General features: G+C 36.9%; 1 protein-coding gene across 1 annotated transcript in view; it reads left to right on the forward strand.

Annotated features, from left to right (window-relative positions):
- The window catches only part of LOC124178315 (mucin-5AC-like), a 91,702-nt gene extending 66,210 nt beyond the window's left edge, over positions 1 to 25,492 (forward strand). Inside the window, exons 7-12 of the mRNA XM_046561552.1 lie at positions 2,383 to 2,551; positions 15,885 to 16,068; positions 16,368 to 16,636; positions 17,095 to 17,587; positions 18,211 to 18,357; positions 19,091 to 25,492. Coding sequence (XP_046417508.1) covers positions 2,383 to 2,551; positions 15,885 to 16,068; positions 16,368 to 16,636; positions 17,095 to 17,587; positions 18,211 to 18,357; positions 19,091 to 19,497 — 1,669 coding nt within the window. The 3' untranslated portion in view covers positions 19,498 to 25,492. The remainder of the gene's footprint in view (positions 1 to 2,382; positions 2,552 to 15,884; positions 16,069 to 16,367; positions 16,637 to 17,094; positions 17,588 to 18,210; positions 18,358 to 19,090) is intronic.
- The last annotated feature ends 375 nt before the right edge of the window (positions 25,493 to 25,867 follow it).

Here is a 25,867-nt window from a genome sequence, read left to right on the forward strand (position 1 = left end):
TGGTCGATACGTCGTAAAGATTAATGTGCACGCACCGATATATCTCTGTGTGTACATATATATATATATATATACATGTATAACAGCATCAATTTGCAGAGCGCACGTGTTTTACACACGTGGCGATTATTGTAAAGTACGGTCGCTCGATCAGCTTGCTAATTCCTCCACGTTTGAACGACACATTTTATTGAGGGAAGATTCGAATCGTCGTACAATTTTTAATTAATTATATGTGTTATCTTTGAACGCACGGGTGATAGGAAATCGTCTTTTCATTTCGATACGATGATAATTAAATTACATTCCATCCCTTTTTTCTCTCTCTCTCTCACTCTCTCTCTCATATATGTCAGTTTTTCTATGACAATAATCCAGTTTCCTTTTTTTTTCTTTTTTCCCCTTTTATCACTAGATTTAAATCGTACACTTTTTTTCACATCGGAGTAAAAATATTTACTTAATATCATACAGATAAAACATACATCTCGTTGTCTGTGGACGAGTTGATAAAATGTTGGATAATATAACGAGAGGTCGCCAAGTTCAGGTCATCATCGGTGGTCTTCGTTTTACTCTCGGCACGTGTAGAACGTATGAAGTACATACATACACGTATATTTGAGCACAAAGTGCTCGATCAACAGTATAAGCTGTACAAGACAATGACACGCTCTGCAAAATTTCCAGCGTAGATATTTAAATTAAAAAATTTTAATCGCGTAGCATAAAGATTCGTCTTTTCATTATAAATGTTGGAGGAGCAGGAGTTAAATTGTATGTCTTATCGGTATAATTATACATAATTAAATGTCCCGACAAGCGAGAGACAATATTTCAATAGCTGCTTGGTGTCGCACAAGTCGTGCGAATGCTTCTACAGTCATATGTATATTACGTATAATATAATAAACTATGTTATCAAACGCGTGAAATATGCGTCTCAATCGTTTACCTCGAACGTTTTTCAACCACCAGCATCGAAATCTTGTCGAATTTTTTTTCGTATGCTTTTTTTTATTTTTGGCAAAAAAAAGTTTTCTCGTCTTTGCAACAAGTTATCAAATTAATTTTATACCGGTACTCGAAATTACGGTGAACGTTGCCGGAGCGTATGACTTTGGTATCGGAGTGAATTTTTTATTTTTTTTTGCATGTGTTTTTTATCCTGTTATTCCTCCTTTTCGTTTATTCTCTCCTTTTTTCTTCAACACGGCTGAACAGTGAGTGGTTTGTTTATTCACGTCTGCCCCCGTTTCTTTCTATATACCGTAATAATGATCGACGCGATGAGAGAATTATGGTTGGAAAAAAGAGCGAAAATTGACGTAAAGTATACAATATGTATATTGGTAGCTCTTTACGTATACATCGTGCTCGAAAAACGCCTGTTGCACATGTTACAAATTGCCCACTGTACGTTTTTCGCGCTGTCGAGCATTGTACGCCTTATTTCAATTCGACTCTTCAATTACGGTTATTGCGTAATGCCTAACCGGCGCGTACGTCTCTACGTGAAGCATTTAATTGAGACCACAATTCGTCCTGTAGCCTCTTGGCATTCTATTCCCTACAGATATGTAACGGTGTAATAAATATCGGGTAGCGGAAACTTTCGACGGTCTGTTATTTTCGGTTAGTCCGATTAAATAAACAACCGAATCGTCCTTCCGATTCCCGGCGAGGAGAGAGAGGTGTTTGACTCTGCCTGCGTGCCGTCAAGATAAGTTTATTTCCAAACCTGAACAGTTTTAGTATTTCGTAAAAAGAACTACGACTTTACGGAGGGAGTGTAAAAGAAGGAGGAAAAAGAAAAACAACAAAAAACCTTTCAAACACTTTACTCGAAACTTTGCTATGTTTGGTTAATCGAGGAGGGTGGGAATTTGCGATCCCAATTTTTCTTTCCGTTTCCTTTTCTTCTTTCTTCTTCTTTCCTCAAAGCTGTAATAAATTTGAAAATCTGTACAGTCATGCGACGTATGGAAAGGTGAATAAACTCGCGATACCTCGCCTCGCGTGTTGATGTGACAAAACCAGAGGTAATTAATACATCGGCATTATATACAGGATGTGTAATCTTGTATGTAGGTATACGCATGCACTTAAGCATACAACCGTTGGATGTTTGTTACTCGTTGTGTTCGTCGCGTTGAATACCCCGATACACGTGCCGCTGATCTTTCAAGCGATGCACGGTGATACGTTACACACATATCACGCAACGATACGTTATATCTTTCTGTCTTTCTTGATTTATACGTAGATGTATATATATATATATATATATTACGATCGCGGTTGCGAGCGTGTAGGCGGTTATTCAATGGCTGAATGATGTTCCACGTGGCAGACGCTTATTATTCTTTCCTGTTGCCACAGGCCATGTGTGATCCGGTCTGGGACGAGGGAGGTCCACAACAAGTTGGAGAAAAACCGCAGGGCGCACCTCAAGGAGTGCTTCGAACTCCTCAAGGGGCAGCTGCCCTTCCAGGATGAGAAAAAGTCTTCGAATTTGTCCATCCTTCACGCAGCCATCCGACACATACAGGTCAGTTTTATTTCCCTTGAGGATCGTATGATACGCCGATTTACTTCATAGATTTCATATTTCGGTCTGCATCTGTTATTATTGTAGAAATCGATGCGTTCGATTATATTCACATCGTGGAACGATGCTGATAAATTGAAATGGGAAAAAGTATCGCCTGTTGGATTGATTGCTCGAGGATATAAGGAATACGCGTTTCTGCGATTATGTAACTTTTCGTTTTTTTCTCAGATTTTCTTACATCGATCGGTCATCGAATCGCGACGATAATAATAAGGAGCGTGCGGTGATGATTCATCAGAATTCAGAAAATTCGAATCACCTTCACGCTATTCAAGCATACACTTTGCATGTTACTAGAATCCGTGAGTGGGTACTGCAGGAAATAAAACGAACTACGAAGTGTAACAATTGATTCGATACGTTCAATTGCAGTTCTGTTCAATTTCCAATAGTAACAAAGTCGTCGGAATATATACAATTACACGATGAGGAGACAAAATCATTGAGAACTAGTTATTACTTTCCTTGAATCTCCTAGCTTATTGCATATTTCGTCGTCGTGATTTTAAAGATACACTCATTTGTTTATACGCATTATAATTACCGTTGTGATTTTTCCCCATGTGGAATTTTTATGCGTCACAAGTGTATGTAACATGCATACGTGGATTTTGAATTGAAGATTTGGTGAAATTTACGTAATATATAATCACATCATTCGCAACCGTACGGTAATTCATGTGGTCCAAAATTTACAAAGGAAAAAGTTTCATTCGTTTAAAACATCTCACTTAATATAAATCTTAAACTGGTTCGAATTTCACATTGTAACTACCATGGGTTAATTAAATGTTTCTAGTTACAATACTTTTATCCCGTACAGGCAAAGGGGGGAAAGGTGACCGGAATTGAAAAATGTTGCCAGTTTTAAACTGTTTCTACAGTCATTTTCAAACCTAGTCACGAGACGTGTGAATCAGTGGTTTTAATTTGTTTCAAAGCCCTCAGTTATGATTGGTAGTTTCGAACTTTTAACACTTTTTGGGGACCGTGGTGCAGCGTATATTTATTCTCCTTCTTTTACTTCTTCTTTTCTTTATTTTTGTTAAAAGTTTTGTGCAAACAACTTACCGGTTAATTTCGCTTCGGAACTGGCGTCTAGGCGCTCTTTATTCAGTCGGATAATTCCCGTGATACGGCAATTCCTTCGACCAGCTTAACGCTCGTTTTCCAGACGATCGTATAATTCCTACCAACTTCTATCGCTCTGCGAAGCTGATTCGATTTTAATATATACGAGTTTCTACGGTTATTTATTAGTTTGTTTATCTATTGCCAAAAAATATTTCTCAACTCATTACCTACCGACGGACATTCGCATTTTTACCGCCCTCGATTGAAGATACTAATTTCAAGACCACTTCCTGTCACCTGTTTGCTTTACGTCGCGACGTCGCTACTCGGAGATCGCTGCTTCAGCTCCGACGGCAATTACGAATGTGGGACATGCGCAAATAACTGTAGGAATAAATAACTCTTGAGATATGCTGGGAAAAATTCCCTCGAACATTTTTTATCTTTATAATCGTATGTACGGACATTAGGGTGGTCCTTATTTAAGATTTTGACGAATTTTTTCCGCCCCACTCTCCAAATCAACTCCAAATGATTCAAAAAACAATCGCCTAATCTTATTTTCAGGTTTTTACCTCAACTCTAAGATAGTCCGCTTTTGTAATTGAAGTTTCTTGTGGAAATAACATTGGACAAACGTTTTTTTTTCAGTATATATTTTATTGTCTGTAACTGCGAGGCTTCGGTAGACATTAGTGTTGCTATCTAGAATAAAATACACATTATCGTACCAGGCAATCTCGACGAAATGCACACCCTCGAAATATGACTTTTTTTTTAATTACCCGTGGTGCAATTTGTCTAGATTGCCTAGTATGTGTATTTTTTTTCCATATAACGCTAATGCTCATTAAAACCTCGCGTTTACAGATTTTTTGGAGCATTATTACTGTCGCAATAAAATGTTCACTGAGAAAAAAAAGTTTTTCCCATGTTATTTCCACAAGAAACTTTGATCACAAAGCGGACTATTTTAGAGTCGAGGTAAAAATCTGAATACATTAAGCAATTGTTTTTGAATTATTTGAAGTTTATTTGGAGGATGGGGTGGAAAAAGTTCGTCGAAACTGTTAATCCGCAACAGCGCAGTGAACAAGAAGAGAGAAGAAAAAAAAACAGCTATAAAAAATAAAAAGAAATCCAAATTTACTGCGCAAATTAATTCCAACATTAGCGTATTCTATACCGTATATCTAAAACGAAATTGGTGTACATTATAATTATACGAAGCGATGTAACGTAGTAGCATACAATCGTACAACGTATACGTAGTAGACATAATAAAAGGAAAGTAACCGTACAGGACCGCGGTGTCAACGTTACGAACGAATTGATGTTTGTACGCCCAAAGCCTGCTGCCTGTATGTATATCAAATCCGTGTCTCGTCGATCAATTACTGTGAATGTCAAAGCAGGATTTCAATATGGCTGCGGTCCCGCGAGGATATAGGCTGTATATCTATACTCGATAAAATCCGGGGAGGAGCGAGCTCTGCTATCTCCTCTCTCTCTCTCTCTCTCTCTCTTTCTCTCTGTGCGTGTGTACTATACAGTCCAGTATGCGTATACACAGATTATTTATACACGTATGTAGGTGTATAATAGGGAGTCATTGTCAGTGTATAGTCACAGCGGTGAACGAGGTATGTACGTGGATGGGTAGATGGATGGATAGATGGACGGACGGACGGACGGAAGGATGGATGGATGGATGGATGGATGGATGGATGGATGGATGGATGGATGGATGGATGGATGGATGGATGGATGGTTGGATGGATACCCGCCTAGAAAACGGGTTGAGGAAGGCTTCGAGGGGCATCGTCATTACCGTCGAATCTTGAAAGGCAACCGTACGGCGTGTGGTACCACCGACGCTCTCTGATGTCAGACGGGCGTAGGTCGGCGCTCCGATCGAACCTCGCGCCTAGCTGCTCTGTGTCAGACGTTGGTCCGCGTCCCCGCGAAGGTCGTTCACTCCCCCCACCCTTACCCCCCTTCCCCCATTCACCTTTCCGTTATCGCGACCACGTGATCGACTCGCGGCCATCATCGCTGCACTGAGCAGCACGCAGCTGACCACGTGTTCGCCCCCCCACCCCTCTCATTTCCCATCAGAGAACGCCTCAGGTTTGGCCAATTGCCCCGCCGCGCCGTCGACCGTTCCTTCTTACTATACTCATAGTTGTAGGATTGTGAGATATCGGGAGAGAAAAAAATAATTGGATTTTCTTTTTTCTTTCTTTCATAATTTTCTACAATTATTTATTTATTACTCCTCTTATAACGTAGACGTTGAACATAGACGTCGTCCACTCTGCTGTTTGAGCTTCCTTTTAACGATTATTATTCCGGTTTGCGGGAAGGTATTTGTTTAATCGTCAATTCTTTTGCAGTACTATTTGACAACGAATCTGCGAAATAACAGAGATTCGATTTCTTATGTTGAAGAAGAAAAATTTTACCTGTATATAATTATGTGTGAATATTTTGGATTTTATATTGCATTTGAAATATGATTATTGTATAATACTACGTATATTAATCAATTGTTCGTAGAAAAATTTCAATTAAATTTGGGAACGTTGTATCTAGTGTCGTTACGTATAATTCGTTCCATTTTTATTATTTTAAGGGATGCACTGAAGAAAATATAATTGGAATTTGCGAACGAAATTGTTGATATTTTAATGCTCAATTTTTAATTTTTGACTGTATTTTCTTTTATTGGTATAATCCTGCGTATCTGGTATTTGGGAAGAACTTGTTCCATGCATCATACAATCAACGATAGTTGATGGTCCTGTAGTTTATTACATGGTATCAAAAATCCCTGAATTCGGTTCTCAAATATACCTACTTTTTCTAACGACCACTTCCATAATCAACACTTGCCTTGAATAATTTTGCAATGCTTACTTCAGGTTCGGAAACAGAGTGTTCCGAACCTTAGGGAAACCGAATTGGTGAATTTTTGGCTATTCAGGACCGTCGTTTAGCCGAAGACCCAATTTTTCTTATAAATATGACAATATTTTTGGAAACTTTTTGGGAAAAATTCTCGTATGCGGAGAAAAGAAGACGTAATATAATTTTGAAAATTAGTAAGACGAAACTAACTATAATCCTTGAAATATCCTGATCAATAATGCATAGTCTGGTTTGATGAACGAATTAAAAGTATCCCAGGAATTTATTTCACAACTGATTCACCGCCGTTCGAAAAAAAAACATCTTTGTCAGCGTGACCGTCGCCTTCTTATCAGTAGTCCTCGATCTTTTCTGGCTCGTACCGTGTTTACAATACGTGAAATATTTATAAAATATACTTGGCTCTGGGAAACGTTTATTGCAATATTGCATTGTACTTCCAGTGTTTCAGTGTTGATGGAAAATGTCTTGCAACGTACTGAATTCGTTGTTTTGGTTCCAGTGCGATCACGGTAAAATATAATTTTAATATCAGCGCGATGTTATTCAAATCCAAGCGAACCCCTAAATCGTTTTACACTCTGTGCATTGTAACAATATTTTACACAGTTTATTTCGTATAGCATATCACTATTGGCTCTACCGTCGGATCGCAAATTCCCGTGTATTTGAACCTATCGCCGATCGGATAGTTGAATCACGTTCAAACCCGCTTTCATTCGAACGAGTTATTAATCCAATTCCGCAGGATCGTGTGTAACCCGCACATTTATCCTATGCATAATGATATGATGTACATTTCGCAGAATAATTGGATCATGCGAAAACAAAGTAGCTATAATAAAAGGCATGGGCATCCTGTGGTTTATACATGGGCTCATTCATTCGCAATAAATAGATGCAATTGATTATTTTGAATACAAAGTATGGAATAACTCATTTGGCAAAATGCTTGTGTATATTTGCCGAAACGAAAATATATATGTTTTCTCACAGCGCGGCGTCGTAGTTCCGTGGATGCGTTTACACAGCGCTTCAGAAAACGCTGACAAATATCATCTCGGGTGGGGGGTTTTTTTTTTCTTTTTCACAGGAGATGAAAAATACTATACTATTCGCCCAGTCGTTACCGAATAGCAATAATTTGTAACACATGACTATTGCCTACCTCCTTCATAAAACGAGAAATAATGGTATGTATTGTAGGTACCATGGACATATATTCTCAGCCTTTACTTCATTATTGTTTTTAGCATTTCGCTTTTAGATTTCAAATATTGATGGAATTGAAGACGCGATATCAATACTTATTCGTTTTTCAATGTCCAAAAAGCAAAAAGTCAGCGACTGCTTCAGAATGAAGGGATATATATAGTGCAGAGGTTTATAAAAACGTGGTGCAAAATGGGTATAGAAAAAATGTCGTCTTTCAAGTATTCAGTAGAATCCTGTAATGTTCGCTTTTTTTTTATGTAAAAACAACAAAAACTGATTCTTTACACGAGGCCTTTGAGAGGAGGAAATGATGCGATAGTTAGCTTTGTGTTGGCGAGTGATTACTGTACGTAATGAAGAATGATGAGAAGATTATCCGAATGAAATATGTACTACGATACGATAAACGCGATGCTGGCCTCTCAGACCGCTAATTTGAAATATTACAGTTGAGCTAGTGTGCTCGACTCCGTTCAGAGAGTTTCAAGGACGCGATTGTCAAACGAGCTTTCAAAACTGCAGAACAGCAAAAACCGAGTAACACGTGTTTACAAAACTTTCCGCGTGTGGCACATCAGAGTATATCAATGTATTCTTGGACATCAAGGGAAAGCTCGAAAATATGAAGGAATTCTAGGCAAAGATATGACATATTTTTGATTTACAAAGAAAGTTATGTTATTGTTAGATCGAAATTAAACCTTGTAAATATATATCGAAAAATGGGTCAAACCTTGCGCCTAATCGTATAATATAAAATTATTATTTTCATCTAAATCAGAGTTCATGGAAACGTGGCGCGCGTTACGCAATAACTGACGGAAATAATGTTGATGGAGTGAAATGATTTGACAGGTGTGGTATTTACAGCCACCAGGCATAAAGGGACCCTCTTTGTTTTCTCAGAGCTTGTATTATACCGGCCGCCGTAATATTCTTGTGCCAAGATTCTTCACAGTTGAGGAAAACTCTTTTAGACGGGATCACGGCATATCACTGTTTAATAGAATACCCAAGTATAATTCGAAACTGCTGCAGCGACACAAACGCCCGATGAATCTCCTTTTATAGTACTCTGATCGTACATGTTCAATATAGATGCAAACGCTATGTGCAATGCAATTTGGCCGGAAGTTTGACGAGTCGTGTCAAGATCTCTGGTCGATCCTGCAGTTCAAAATTGAAGAGAAAAATTCGCTGTGCAAAATGGCATAACGATTTGCAGCTGGTCAAACTTTTCATCGGCACATGGTTTTTCTCTCGAAACGTATAGCTATCAGCTGAGAGCGAATCTAAAAAGACAGTTTTCACCCTAATGACATCGATTATTGTCAAATTTGGATAGTTCAGGTTTTGGCAGATAATATCGTTGATCGTATCGATACGAAATATAATGTACTTGACGTTTTATGGATTGAATATAGATACTGATTGAAAATAGGTGAGCAATTCGTCGATTAACGTTACAAGAAATTTGAAAAAATTTGAAGAATAGTATATTGCGTAACGAGGAGGCAAACTCGGTCTCTTCGGGCCGAGCGTAAATCAGCAATATGAGTCGTTGGTGAACCGAAGACGAATATTGCAAATACGCGAGGCGACAAGACTGTTATCTCCTTGTTGCAAACGATTCTTTATGTAACAAGAGTATGTTTGGCGTTTTTTCACGAACCACGAAATTGAGGTTAGGGTTACGTAACGGTAGATTTTTTCGCGACGGCGCATGCGCGCAGTACAGAAAAGTTCACTTTTAAGGGGATGCCCTGGTTCATTTCGACACTGACGTATATATCTCCAAATAACGAAGTCTATGTATCTGAAACGCGAACAAGGGCTTGACAGCCCCATTCTATACACGATTCTGAACAAAAAGACTTGCAACACATTTTCATTTAACGCAGAAGTAAAAAATTGTATGAATTTTATAAATTTACCAATGCGTTTTCGTTGAATCCGTGCCATTTCCTCATTTCTGCGTCAAACGAAAATGCATTGGAGTGATATCGTTGAGAATTGCGTATAGAATGGGCCTGTTGATCCCTTTTTCGCGTCCGAGGTACGTGGACTTTAATATTTAGAGATACATGCGTAAATGTCGAAATGGACCAGGGCAACTTCTCAAAAAGTGGTATTTTCCGTACTCCGCGCATGCGCATTCGCAGACTCGCTCGAACGTTATTCAGAAACGGGTACTTTGTGTACGGAAAACACTCGTGCTCGCGTTATGTAAAGTCTGTTTTCATGCAGCCTTAATATACACGTCGTCGTGACCATGGGCAAAAATTCATGAGTTTTGAAATACGCCGTGTGGCAGACGCGGATCTCGGGGGAGATTTTAACGGGGGTGTAGTGGGAGGAGCATCGCGAAACCGGCGTGTTCCTCGCTCCTCCTCGTCATCGTGCAGAGTCACGGATGTTATATGGGCAGAGTGTAGAGGAAGGAACGTGCGCGAAATAAGTTGCGCAACGTAGCCTCGGCCCCGATTAGACCGCATCCGAAATTCTACACCGTGCCGCCTATACCCGAAAGATTCCGTCTGATCTCGTATGTTGCGTACATACCAACACCGCGGAAGAATCTTCTCCTCCTCGGTCACGCGGCTACATTTGACATTTTGGAATCTAGATTGGCCAAACGAGCGACGCCGAATCCTACACCCGGAACTATCTCAAAGCTGGAATCGCAGACTCAACCCATTCCAGATATCTAAATTCCGGTGTTAAATATAACTCCGGGGCTTTCTTCGTCTTATTTTTACATTGACTTAAATAATTTTTAGCAAAATTGTATCGAGGAATAAATTTTTGGACAGTCGTGTATACGTAAAGGAGATGAAAAAAATTGGATCGTCAATGATTGTCGTAACACATAAAAAATTAAGATATATATCTTACTCGGATAAATATAGACGCCCAGGTGGGCTGGGAAGGATTATTATGAAATGTTATAATATACGGCGTGTTGTTCTTGGTGAGTCAATTTCTAGCCCAAGCTTGCGTTTCACGTGCGCTGCGGGATAACCGAAAATACGAGGAGAACGCGGAATGATTCTTAGTCGGGATAACAGATTAATCAGGCGACGGCGAGACTTTCGGTCAAGTCATTGGCGGATTATTTTTGGCCAACCACTATTATTGTAGAAATGCGTCCTGTCTCTAGGGTTTCTTTCTCATTATTACCGCCGATCTTGTCTTTCCTAGAGTAAAGTGATTCTTTTCAAACTACTGACACCATATTCTAATACACGGAAATTGTGCTAATGAAACACCCACTTCTTGATGGATATTTAAAAGATAAAGTATTGTGAAGATTGGGAAGTTGACACGGAAAGAAAAAAGAAATGACGGAAGAAAAACATCAGAGAAAAAAACGCACATCGCCTGTGTTATCTAGGCAAAGAGAAACGTCTGAACGTTTGTTGTACGCAATCGAAATCGGATTTATTTGTTTTGCTGTATGAAAGTTTCACCAGCTTGTGTTTTAGTCAGTCGAATTTATATCGCCGAGTTCTCACTTCGACCAGAAATAGTAAATCAGCAGAGGGAATGACAATTCATTTTTATTAGGGAAGATATTCGGATTTCATTGACAAAATTACGTTGGTTCTGTCGAGTAAATATTATTTGGTTTATCGTCGATAACTGTGCCAGAAATTTCTTGGCATCCTTTGATTTTTTAATGCGATATCAAGCCTCTGAAATTTTGTATACATAATACGTACGGTTACTAAACGGACATCAATCTCGGTGACTAAAATTATTTTCTCGGAATCGGTTATTCAAAGCAGTAAGTTCGAATATCTGTTGTTACTTGCAAGTCTCAAAAGCTTCTGTGTAATGAAAAAAAAAATAATAAAAAACGGGTGACGTGCTGAGTTGAAATTGTCGCTGCTAACAATGATTGTCCGAAAATTGAATAATAATCAAAAAAAAAAAAATGATTCGCAAAATTACGTAAAAGTAGAAATATCTTTCGATAATTCCTTGAGTAGAGAAATCTGCCCTATTTTAGGTATTATCCCTGTCTCATTGTGTTTTGATATCCCGTCAAAACAAATTTTCTTTTATCCTTCCTAGACTCTGGGGATCGCCAATTATCATAAACCACGGTTTCAAAGATGGTACCTCGGTTGAAAATGGATTCCAAGTTTTGTAACAAGTTCTCGTCTACCGTTTACTATTTCGATTTTTACAGATTGGGCAATTTTTGTGATTTTCATCAGAACGAAATAAAGGAAGCTTGCCACGCTACCGACTCATATAGAAATTGCAGGAAGAGAAAAGAAATGATGTCGGTGCTTTCATGAAAGAAAGGCGGATACTCCAGGTGCTCCGGTCAGGATCGCGAAAGTTGCACGCGTATATACCATTATAATTGTGAGACGTACAAATGGACGCGCGACGCTGAGTTAATTAATGTCAACAATAAATCGAGCGATTCGTATGGGCGTGGGTTTCTCCCATATCTTACGTACGCCACGTGACTGTAATACAGTATATCATTAATGCAACATATACGTAATATAAGACGATAGTTGAATACGTGATGAGTGCAGGAGGGGAATTTTGTTTATTAGGATTATTAGGATTATCAGGATTATTAATTGACAAGATTTAGGCGCAAATAACCCGGCTCGACGCAAGAATGAAAAGAAAAAAAATTGGGGTATTCGTGACGTATGAAAAATTGTCGACATCCGTTAAATCTGGTCTACAAATCCAAGTGTGATCGTCGGTCGTCTAGTCGAGTGATTTCACACCCGACGACAACTGAAGGCAGCCGCTCTTTCTCGCTTTCATCGTCAGGGTTTACACGTGTATATTAATGGGTCGAATGAAATATGTTAAGTATATTATATTACGAAGCAGAGGAGATAGAGGGAAGCTATTTTATCCATCTCTAATTAATTATCCACCTCATTCGAACGTAAAGATAAGATAGAAAAAAAAACTCGGTTGAAAAAATAATCAGTTCTTTTTTTCACTTAAATTATATCTTTAGTATATCTTTGGAATTGGAGAAAAGTTTATTATGAAAATTTCCTTCGTTCGTTACATGAAGAAGGATTATTTTCCGAATATTTGAGGGCACAGCTGATGAAATTTAAAACATCTACCGCAATAATTATAAGCTTGTTAATTTTATACATATAACGATTGTTGAATCATTTTTCCTGAAAAAATTTAAGTCTTTCAATTGTATGCAAATAACGTAAACTGCCGATGATTAATTAACGAAAATTATGACTGGTTTTTTTTTTCAACGACCTAAAGAATGAAATTTGTACGTTAAGCATTTAGTATTATACTATTGTGATTGGCTTAAAATTTACACTTTGTAAAATGTTACAGTTACGATAATGTTGTTGCGAATTTAATCACTCTTCAAATGTTTCTGTTCTATTTGACAGGTAAGACATTCCCACAAAGCCAGCTTCGGTGGTATATTATATATTTCTAGGTGAAGAAATTTTTCACTTTCTCGTAAATTTGAATTCACGTGATTCGTCAAGATTACAATAATTCGTGTCGAAATATTCTGATGTTCTATTACAGTAAGAATGACTATTACAGTCATGCCTCGGTCACCCCTGAATTCGTACATTTTGTTGCGATTGCGGATGAGCAATTGAGCAAACATTGATGGCAAAAGTCTCTCCTTGCCTCTTCCTTCTCTCTCTAGTATCTACCACGTGCAGGCAACGATGCTGTGGCATTAAATGCACTCCCGCATGGTTCCGCGAGTGAATAGTAGGTCACTTCGGTGCGCGAAGCTAGCATGGAAGAGGGGGATATCGGATTACGAATAATTTATAAAAAGCCCAGAGCAAAAAACGCGGCGAACTCTCCGCAGAATTATACGTAAAATCAAGCTGCAGTCTGCGCAGGGGGCGTTTTAATATATCTATACACGTGGATCAGAATTACGACATTATTAAGCGATGATCTACAGTATAATAAAATTTTTATTCCTTTGATAATAACTTTTATTATCGTATGAGTATAAATATTGTATATAACGATTCCTGTTGTATATTAGCATTATTATATGTTGTATTGTTTATTTCCGGAACGTGTGTTCTAACGCCTGGTAAAATAAAATCTGATACTACAGAGAGTTTTATCGCGTGTGTGTGTCTGTATATGTAATGGTATATTTGTTAGACGGAATCGGAATTACACAGTTTTATTTACCGCGGTTGAGAATTTTTGCGGTCGAATATTTCACGAGAGCAATGTACGGTCTGTGATAAACTTTTTTTTTTTTATCACCAATCTAGCATCAACAACCAACCTTCCCGAAACTTATTTCTTTTTCCAACACACACGTCGTTGTTCTGCTTGTAAGATGCAAAAGGCATATTTCTGCATTTTTTTGCAGCTATCTCAACCTGTGTATAGATTCAAGAGAAACAATTCAATTTAGTGTAATTTATACTAGGAGAACAGAAGAGAAAGCTTGCAAATTTTCAAATCGAGTCTCTGACGTGATAGTTGAGTCGTTACTTATAGTAAAATGTTAATACCGTAATTTGAATTTTGAACTTTTGTTACCAATATATTTCTGCAGTTTTCTTTGGATTCGAGATTTGTCGCCACCTTGAAAGTTCGTACCTGCAACGTATCTGAAACAACCTGGCAATTATTATTGCATAGGTACACGTTATTGACGTCGAGTATGTGTATTGAATTAAATTTTGCAGTCCCGCGGGCCTCGGCAGTATCTCGGAAATAAACCGCGATAAAAATACGACGCTAGGCTTTTGCGCGACCGAGCGAAGAGCAGCGGAGGCTGTGACCAATAAATCTCGGGTTGGTAAACTTCTGGGAGTCCGAGAGGCCCACGCGTGTAAACGTGGTTGGAGGAAAAATTAAGCGAGTCCGGAGAACGAGATTGTTCAGGTTTTGCGCCCAGCTGCCCTAGCTTACAGGCTCCGTGAAATTCCTGAAAATTTGTTGCCTCCGTAAACAGCGTCGTTCGACGTTGATTACACCCGAAGATCATGCCTGCGGTGTCTCAACTCATGATCCCCCGTATACGGACATATTGCCACACTTTCCACCTGCCGTACCGACCGATTTACTTATTTTATTTCTTTGAGAGCTAAACGTGTGCGGTGTATTATTCTAAAATTTCGTGAGTTCTTTAAGGACGACGACTCAGTCACTGGCGATTATGCGTGACACCGCTTCGAGGAGATATTGCACGAGAAATGCATCCGTTATCCTGTAGCTCGTGTTGTTTTAGCACGTAATCACGGTTGTACGTTGTACATACAGTTTTGTATATTTTTAATAGGCGGTGCGCAACCGAAAAGGCGAAAATACACGGCGTCATTTCGTTGATTCAGGACGACAGGTTCTCGGAAATTATTCTTTATCGTAAAAATATAGACACCTAGATTTTGGATGGAGGAAAGTGATTTTGAAACGGTGTCTTATCAGAGTTTTCAATACAATTCGGAGAAGCAACAAATTTTAGACCAATTTCAGACGCTCGGTTGACACTGCTGGATATTCTTGAGTCTTGTACAATTTAAATTTTCTTGAAAAAATGTAAAAAAATATTATATAGATGCATTTAAATATTCACGCCTCTCATATCCTCGATACACTTGTAATCGTTGTTATACATCAGATGAGTGGAAGTTTGAAGTGAAGCACGCTTCTACAGTGGATCTTTACACCTTTTTCACAATTTATGTACCGTAGCATGCGTAGAACGCACCGAAATACGTTTTGCCCAAGTTCACCAATTACCAGATGCTGCAAACTTTTTTTTAGGTATCGCATTATACGAAACGCCCTACTCTTGTAAGAACAATGGATAAATGATAAATAAACTCGGAATGTAATGTAAAGTTTGAAAGTCTCCTAAGCATGTATTCGTCAGACTTAAAAACTACATCAATACACAATTTTCATTATAACCACTTATTCAATAGTAGCAATAGATATATTGCCGATGAATAAATCAGAAAAAAATGTATGTGTGGTGAGAAACTTTGTCCATATTAGTTGTCGTTCATTGTTGGTCTTTATGTTACAGACGCTGAGGAGAAAAGAACGGGAATATGAGCATGAAATGGAGACGTTGGCGAGAGAGAAAATAGCAGCTCAGCAGAGGCTGGTTGGACTTAAAAAGGAATTGGCTGCCACCTGGGATCATATCGACTTCAATACAATGCTTCCAGAATCAAGTACTAACTTGGATGTCACTGCAACTAAGAATGGTATGTGTAAATGCTCGTAGTGAAATTATAGTGGTAGCAGCAGTTTTAATTTCCTAGATAGTAAAAAGCCGTTCTCTGCGTCACACACCAAGGATGGATTGCACCGTTGCTATCCTGACACACGTTGACGCTATAGCAAACGTATATTTGCAGAGCATTTTGTTGGTTCACATAGGCAATGCGCTTTGAAAATATGCAACATATGTATTATGACAATATGCTAAAGTATCATCAAGTATCACTAATAACATTGGTATTGACAAGAATGATAAATAATTTGAAAGTTTTTAACATTCAAGTTGCAGAAAGTATGGACGTGGATGTAACTAGTCTGGCGAGAGGTGGCACCAGGTATAGCAGCACGAGTAGTTTGAGCAGTGCAGCAACGGCGAGTTCTCCACAGAACCTTCAAAGCACTCACTCAAATACAACTGTTCATAATCAAGTCGCAACTGCTGCCGTTGTATCGCAGACTCAGGGTCTAAATCTCGCTCAAAGCTCTAGAGATAGTCCCCCTGCCAGCTCTAGCCCTGGAGCATCTACGCCTAGCATTCCCACCCCAGCTCAGGTGATTGTAATAACATAATACATATCTGTATTGTTGGATACTAGAAATTTGGAAGTTATTGATTTTTTTTTTTTGTTTTTTTTTTGCAGTAGGATTCCTTTCGCATAATAACTTTTTTCAATCAGTCAGAGTACTGTTTATATTTCTTGGTATTGTCTAGCCACGAATTTTCCAAAGTTTTTTTCGCACCATATGCCAAGGACGAATTGCATAATTACAATTCTGTAATGAAATGGTGCTAAAGCAACGCAGATTAGCAGAGAATGCGATAACTGTGAATCGTCTGTTCTGGAAATTTGCTACAATCACGTTATGGCATTAGAGTTTTGAAAATGTATATAATGACTGAAGGCTATGTGTGCAATTAAAACGGTAATTCTAAAATTTCGTATTAAAAATCATGTGGCACTCACTGCACCGACACTGTTGTGATAGTGAAACACCGTTTTGATTTTCAGGAGAAAGTCAATTCTCCCCCTACTATCGTACAGCAGTCGCATCAGCTGCACTTACCGATAAGTGCTCAAATGTTGAACACCAGTCAAGGCCTGGCTACGATTGTTAGTCCAACCCTTCAGCATCTTGGTCCAGGTCTGCGAGTAATTCCTGGTGACACGAGACAACTTTTGGTTACTCATACAACAGGAAACAATGAAACGCGACCCTTAACTCTGGCTGTGCAAAACTCATCTGATCAGTCGCGACCATTGATTGCTGTTCAGTCAAATAATGGAAGCGAACCAAGGCCTGTTGCCTTGGTCGTTCATTCTTCGGCGGCAAATGATAACAGAGTTACATTTGTGCATTCCCATCTGTCCAATAACGACAGGCCTCTGGCAGTTGCTGTTCACTCATCAGCAAACGATGTCAGGCCAGTTACCTTTGTTCATTCTGGAAGTGAGGGCAGACCGCTAGTTCTTGCCACACACTCTCCTGCATTGAACACTACTAGTAAGTTGTTATCAATTTATTAAACCATTTGAGTTCATGCAATCTACACTAAACTATCAGCATATAATAATAATTGTTTAATCTATTAGTAATTAGGCAACGGCTTGTACTAGTTTAATTTTATTTATATGAAAAACGATCAGATCATCTCAGATCATAGATTCGTTATTAATTTGGTTTAATTATTATGATAAATGAGATCAACTCGTAAATGAACATAACTAGTTGCCCTTACAGCATAAGTTGAATTATAAAACGACGGAAGATTTCAGATTTGTTAAAAATTGTTGTCCTAATTCTGCAAGTAGTTGATATATTGTATTCAAAGTTTATCCCACGTAATTATATAAGTAGTGAATATTTCATACCTCACTGTTTTACAAATTCGGAAATAAACAAGTTCCTTATTTACATTATGATTTGATTCTCTTGAAACTGAAACAATAGCAAAATTCCATAGTTTTATATTCCTAGTATATGTAGAAATGTATTAATAAATAGTGTGTCACATAAATTTTATGAGTTTAGTTTGTTTACTTGTACAGATTACAATGTGTTTATTTGTCCTATGATATTTGCACTGTGATTTAATAATACAGCTTGAACATTATTCACCGTTACAGGTGGTCAGGCAAGAATAAGAACAGGAGCCCCACAGACGACGCAAGCTATCCATAAGATGGTGGGAGGCGTCACCCTCGTTGGGGGTAATGGTTCAGAACTGACAAGACTCCCAGGCGGTGCAGAATTGAATATTCTACCTGCGAATGGTGTGTTTCGTTCCACCAAGCCTCACCCCCTCACTATACAAGGAGGTGACTGACCATACACTAAAGCACAGTTTCATAAACTCTGGACTACACGCTCTAGTCATTTTGCAAATTGCCTGACCAACACGGTACGGTTTGGACTTGTGGAGAATGTTGATAGACTGATGGAATTATTACATACATTATTGTTACCTACATTTTGGCAAAATACATATTTCAAATTGAATTAACATCTATTAGTCAGAATTGCGGGTAGAGCGCATGAGGCCAAAGTCTGTGACTGTGCAATAAAGTAATGCCTCTTGTTCGACAGCCTTTTTTCAAGTTGTTTCAAGTATAACATACGTTTACGACTACTCCAATGTTATATTTTCCTAACATTAAACGTGGAATTATCTCGTGATATAGATTATTGTCGATTAATATTCTGACGCATGATTTTCATTAATATCTTCAATTTTTCTTATTACATCATCAAACAAGTCTGTAAGCAAGTAGTCTAACTGATATATTAGTTGCATAAAAAAAAAAAAAATCGAACAACCTGTATTAGAAATTTCATCGACGACGATGCAAAATATTGCAACTGGAATCCAGACAACACAAATTCCCCTCAGCCTGGCTATATTATTTTCATTTGTCTTCTAGTTTTTACCTCATACTTTCTACGTGGCTTCAATAATGTAGTCAGTGAAATAAAACTAACAATATGACATTTATTATGTTGATCTAGGCCTGACACTGAGTCATGCAGGGGTATCGCTCCAAACAACAACGACCAAACCTGGAACTACCGTAATGCAGAGCACTCCGTCCACAGAGGGTATAGCTCACATGGTTACTCCTTTGGGGAACCAGCATACCCCCTTATCCGGCTTGACGCCTCTCGTGACGCCAGTGACTGTAGTGTCACAGGGAAATCAAGTAACTGCTCATATACTGGCGCCTTCTAATCTTGCCGGTAAAATGATCACAACCCCGATACTAAAGTCAGTTGGTCAGATGCCGCTCGTAAATGCGCAATACCTCAATACGGCCACTTTGGTGAAACCGGTTGTTGTTGTTAGTTCACCGTCAACCACGGCCTCGACTACTGCTTCGAATTCGCTACCTACCTCAACAACACGTTCTAATGTCTGACAGAATAAATTTTTTAATAATATCACGTGAGGCATGATGAGTATAAATGCGATTACCTGCGTTTTGTCATACGAAGTAAAAAAACGGAAATATCAACGAACGTGCACAGGCGTTTTGATTGTGGGGAGGTTTGGCTATCCAGGGCAGAATGTTGAGACCTTTTCTCAAATCGTCCTTGCATGGAATCTCTACATTCTCAAGGACAGTATTTATTCAAAATTCTGTACATCTAGCAAGTAAGTGCAAGATATTGGGTTTTAAAAGTACAGACGCCGATAACAACTCTGGGATAATGAACACTATTGACATACTTGCTATTTTGGAAGACAGGCATTGGGATATTACTTTCATGGAATAGTCCTAGCCTGAAACTTCTACATTCTCAAGTGCTGTATTTATTTAGAATTTATTATTATTATTTTTTCTTCTCATTTCTTCCTAAATTTTTCTGAATCCAAGGAAGCCAACACTGCAAACTTTCGTTCAACCTATTCGAATATTAAAATATATTGACGAGTTGATCAACATCTCTTTAAATTGTTATTTATTGAATTAATAGGTGTGCTACTGCTATGTGTAGGATTTGATGTAGCCAAAGATTTTATGTAGGTGGGTTTGAGGAATTGTATTGCAAATCATGCAATCTTCTAGTTCGTACGTAACCAGGGCTTTCTACTTGTGAGTATACCGAAATCAGCATAATAATTACATAATATAAATATACAATATCACATAAATATAAAATTAAAAATTCTCACTTTGGCTAGAGATATAGGATTGCATGAACATGCTTGGAAACATGTCTTTCCTGTAGTACATACAAACCAGGGATTCATAATTTATTGTTACATGCAGGGGTTGAAATTACTCTTGATCAAAATAAAGGAAACAAGCAAGGTTTATTAAAACTAAGACTATCATTGCAATTGCTATAATTCATTTTTTTCTTGTGGGGTATATAGAGCTGATGTTTGAAACGTAAATTATATGGAGATGTACAGCACAGAGTTCAAACGCTTGAATGATAATGAAGACATACCATGACGTAGCAATGTAAATATGTACTTGAGAAAGACTATAAATATCTATATTCTAAATTATAGTCAAAGTTCAAAGCTGATATCAAGTAAATAAATGTGTCAATGATTTTTTCTCTTCATATTTTTGTTGATATTGTCCTTTTTCATGTATAGGGCTATTAAAATGTAAAATTATAGATCAATTCTCCAGACCTTCAACTCTTAACGGTTAAACACTTGTCTAGAGGGAAAAAATATTTCATTTACTCGACTGGTAAATAAATAAATATATCCTCAAATCGACATGGTCCAAAAAGTAGGCAGATTAATGAAAAGACCTCGAGGTTTCAATCTCTGTTTCTACTTGGCAGATCTCTCTGTTATCAAAGTAAAGCATGCTCGGTATTTTATTAACCTACGTAAAATCTTTGTTATGGTGAGAGAGAATCTGAATGTCTGATGGCTCATTGGTTATTCTATGACGAATCAGTGATATGGAGATATATAGTTGGAACATTTTGTAGTTACTAAATAAAATACTCTTAATAAGATGTATGCAGAACAATTCACACAGCTCAGCATCAGAATGTTTATTGGATTTGAGAGCATTATTTGCGCGTCAGAAGTAAGTGAATAAATCTTGAGAAAATAAATGTAATGGATATTACATAAAATTCGCCCTATTCTCCTTAAAAAAATGTATTTCTTGAAAAATATGCGTTAATCTGCATATATCCCACTTGGTATGTTCTTTTACTCACCAGATTGCGACTGTTAATTAGTTTCTTTCCAATGAACTTTGAAATGTGGTTTGGCTCGTGAAGCGGAACTGGCTTGAACTGCTTGAATAAAAGAACATGCCTCGAACTTAAAAATTGTTCGTTATTTCTGTAATAATGTTTTTTTTTCTCTTCACCGCACTGTTGCATGAACACCCAGAGTCAGTAACAGTTGTTAACTTAATTTGCGATTGCTATCATACCTGTACTTGGCGTAATTTATTTTTTTTTGCAACACAACTGTGCTCATCACATTATCTGTTTGACGCGGCTTATGGCTACATCTATCATGTCAGTATTTGGAGCATGATCAGATTTGAATTTTCTATATTGTATAGATATTTTCCGAAAGTATGGCCAATTTTTAAAAAGAATATTAACAATTATCGTGATTGCAAAGCATCCGAGGGTGTCTCTTCATTTGGAAAAGAAAATGTTAATATGATTTGATTGTTAGTAAAATGTCATCTGCTGCTGCAATGTTTTTGAATATTTTGTAACACACTTTGGCTCCGCTGATTTCATCGAGAATAGAATGAGCCTATACTACATATGAAAAATTACGTGGTTGATAACTGAATGTTTGGCAATGGAAAGATGACCATTATCCATTGGTCAATTTGTAGAATTTGACGAAATTCAAAATTCGGACACGTTTACGTTCGTATCATCAGGTATTACGTCGATTCTTTGGAAAAAAAAGCTGGGTTGAATAACAACTTGGTTCATCAAAAGTGTTTCTGAATATTATATCATATATAATAATACAGAAACGTATGTAATGACCTGACTTTAGAAACTAATCGAGTTAATCACTTTCATAAAGTGTTGTAAACGGACTTTGCAATATAATTTTTTGAGGCAATAGCTGTGCTTATCACCGTAAGCGACCCCAAGGAATAGAAGACCCACACAAGAACAAAAGCTTCTGATTGGAAGTTTGACCAATCAGATTTGTTTGTTCCTTTTAACAATAAAACCGTAGGAGGTCGTTCCATGTGTTGAATGCAGCTAATACATTAAACACGCCAGCCGCTTGATCAAGATATTTTGTCACATTTTTATATCAATTCATGCCTTGTGCATTATTTTTCTTATTTACTAACAAATACGAAATCCAACATACCACGTTTGGTAAATCGAATGGCTTCTGTGTATACATATCTATGCTTAGTTTTCCTTCGTCTTTAAATTAAACTAATTTCTTATATTCTCATTTCTTGACAAGTTCAATTTTACGTAATGCTTTTTATATATACCATATATGGACTGATTTTGGCACGTTTTGAACGAAAAGGTTGTTATATTCTCGGCATGTGTGATTGTTGGCAGTTTTGCCACTGTCTACTTTCGTATACTAGTATTAAACATGCGTATTGTACCTTTTTCTTTTTTTGTTTTTCCTTTTCATTAAATTATTTTTTATTGTAAATCCACAGTGTGATTTTATATCTTCCAGTAAAGTCAACTTACTGGCAATTGTACAACCTTGTCATACTGGCATTTAAAATAATCGGTGCCGCAACATGGTTATTCGTAGTTCACCTTCACGCATATCTCATATGTACAGGGTGCCTATGATAATTAAAGACGATTTAGAGTTTGTATGGTTTACCAAATTCTCACTTGTACATTTATATAGACTGTGGATAGTAAATGTCATCATTGTCTTTTACAAAGTTCTTAGTGGTTTATTTTTTTCTTAGTCGTCAAATCATTTCACATACATAATATTGTGCATAAATGTCCGGTTTTCTTTCGAAACGAAATGCTGTTTATCAATTTAGTAAAAACCCAAATGGCAAATAGCCTATTCTCGTTTGCTATCATTTTTTATACAGCGTATGTATACGTACATACGAAATCATTGTTCATCTTATGCTAATATGTATGTAAAATTGATTGCTTTTACTGTGCTCATGTTTGCTGCAAGCGAGAATATGCAGTAAGGCAAGTGTACTAGTTATTGACACCCTTGGACGCAATTATTGACCCTTTTATTTCACAAAATTATTAATTTACAGCACAAATTGTGAATTTCTCAATGACTAAAACCAATTGCTAGAGGGTTGGACACTACAAATTTATTTTCTTGTAATTTTAGAACTAAGGATCAACCAGATACAACTAAAAATGGTCAATAATTCGGACAGGGTCAATAACTGGTACACTTACCTTACATAATTATCTAAGATCTCAGTTTTGACAGCAATCGTATGTCAAAGAAAGTCGCAAACTGATAATATCAGAACTAAATCAACATCATTATAAGCTATTATTGTTACATGCAATTAATGTTAAATTGCCTAATCATTGAAATAGGTTTAAAGACAAAGTGGTACACCGTAATAACAGATGAACTTTTTAAAAAAGCGGTAAAAACAAACAAATATGGGAAAGAAAATGAATCTTCTAAATATGCAAGGCAACCGAGATTTAATAGTGGGTTGGGTATGGGTTGAACGAGAAGGAAGGGAGAGTGTACACGAACAATGTGATATAAGTAATTAATAAAATTAATTAACAAACGTAATAATTAAGGGAAATAAAAATTATTTCCGTTGTAGGCATCCGCCGTTAATTATATTATCCAACTAACATCTCAAAAATAAAAATAAATTGAAAACAAAACGAAAAAAAAAAAATACAACAAAAAACATAATTACCATAATTGTACATAGTATACAAAACAAATGAATCACGAAATATAATTATATTGAATACAACACGAACGCCCAATTTTTACTCCACTGGACGTATATATTCCAGCGCTGTATATCCCATGCAATGAAGTTCATAAAACATACTTTGAATGGCAAGCGTATCGGGATAAATGAAACATAACAAAAAATGAAACATAGAACTTGTCGAAGTGTGTTTTATTAACTCGGTCGTCCTATATGTGTCAATTGTACATAGTAAAAAGAAAGTTTCTGACGAAGAAGGGAAAAGAATGATGCAATCCATATTGAACAAAATGGGTTACACTGCTCTTTTTGTCTTTTTCTTTCACTTTCACCAGCTGGAAAAACATTATCTGTATTTGCTCATACACTGGACAGTACAAGTTAACTGACGTCCAAATCTTGCAAGTTGCACTGTTTTTTTTTCTTTTTTTTTTTTTATGCAAAACTCGCTTGACAAAGCATAATCAAAATTATAGCCTTGATTGATCATTTATATACTGACGAGTAAGTATATTCAGATACAGTGTGAAGAGGAGGGTGTTTACTATGTATGAATAAATTCAGCTTCAACGTAATTAACTCAATACAAAATGTAACGGTGGAAAATTACAAATTTTTCAGAGGTAATCAATGATCTATAAATTACGCGAACGATGTTAAATTATTACACTCACATGTGTACTTCGCAATATAAAATTTCGACTGAGAATTATTTGCTTATCTGTACGTAGACAGATATGAGAACTGTAGCACATGTAATGTTTGAGAATTGTCAGTGTAAAAGAACTACCTGTAGCGAGAGACAACAAAACTAATTTAGATAATTCTAAAGTATTACGGTATCGTCAGTACAATGAAGTGATAAATTCTAAAGTGAACAAATTGCATTTTCATCAATCAATGCAATCAAGTTTCCAGATATGTAGTCATATAAGTTTATTTCTGTCTAGAAACGACTCTCATGTAAACGATCGTTATAGGTATATATGTTATGAAATTTGTAACAAATTTTATGGTATATTGATTACAAATCTCTTGTAATTATTACTATTATACATATGCTGTTGTCATCTGATCGTGACTAAAAATCATCTCACCACCAACTTTATATGATATGAAATATTTTTTCATCAATTATTCAGTTCCACAAAATAGGATTTGCCGGGTGTTACATTTACCTATATACATAACTCTGAACAATTCCTAATTCTGTAGTGCAGAGTTGTTACCATAAGAAACAGTAGTTGGCTTGAATATGCCTGTCATCCTTTTGATCGGAAATAAATAATAATACGTGTCTTATAATATTCTAAGTGTTACTTATGATAGGAATTAGATAGTCAGAATGTAAGGTATGTATGGTTAGTGGAACAGAGACATAAGATTTAAAGTTATTTGAAGTAACTGTGTATCTAGATTACTCGTAAATTGGTCTTCTGCTGTGTTTCGTTATATTTTTGCGATACGTATAAGTTAGAGAGAAGATGAATAAATGAATAACTACATAAATCTATTTGTGTATAGTATAAGCTGAAACAAATCTCTCCAAGTCTTATGTCCAGGTTCAAAAGTACGTTGACATATGTAGGTAGTCGGGGTGGTGTTGCTGATATTACATGCAGCTAGCGTATCATGATTTTCGAAATGTTTATACCAAAAGAATTTCATCAGCTAGAATCATATTATATTACTGTAATTTTTAATAAGTAAGAATTATTCACAATTTCTTGTACCACGATAATATAGTTTAAAGTTATTGTCAGCTACGATGTAACTGTCTGGTATCATCTCTTTGTCGCTTTTCTTGGAAAATAGCATATTTAAGGGGGTATAATGCATTGAAAGCGCATATTTTTGTACTATCTCCGTATCTAAAATGAATTTC

Source organism: Neodiprion fabricii, chromosome 3 (assembly GCF_021155785.1).
Source record: "Neodiprion fabricii isolate iyNeoFabr1 chromosome 3, iyNeoFabr1.1, whole genome shotgun sequence".
Lineage (NCBI taxonomy): Eukaryota > Metazoa > Arthropoda > Insecta > Hymenoptera > Diprionidae > Neodiprion > Neodiprion fabricii.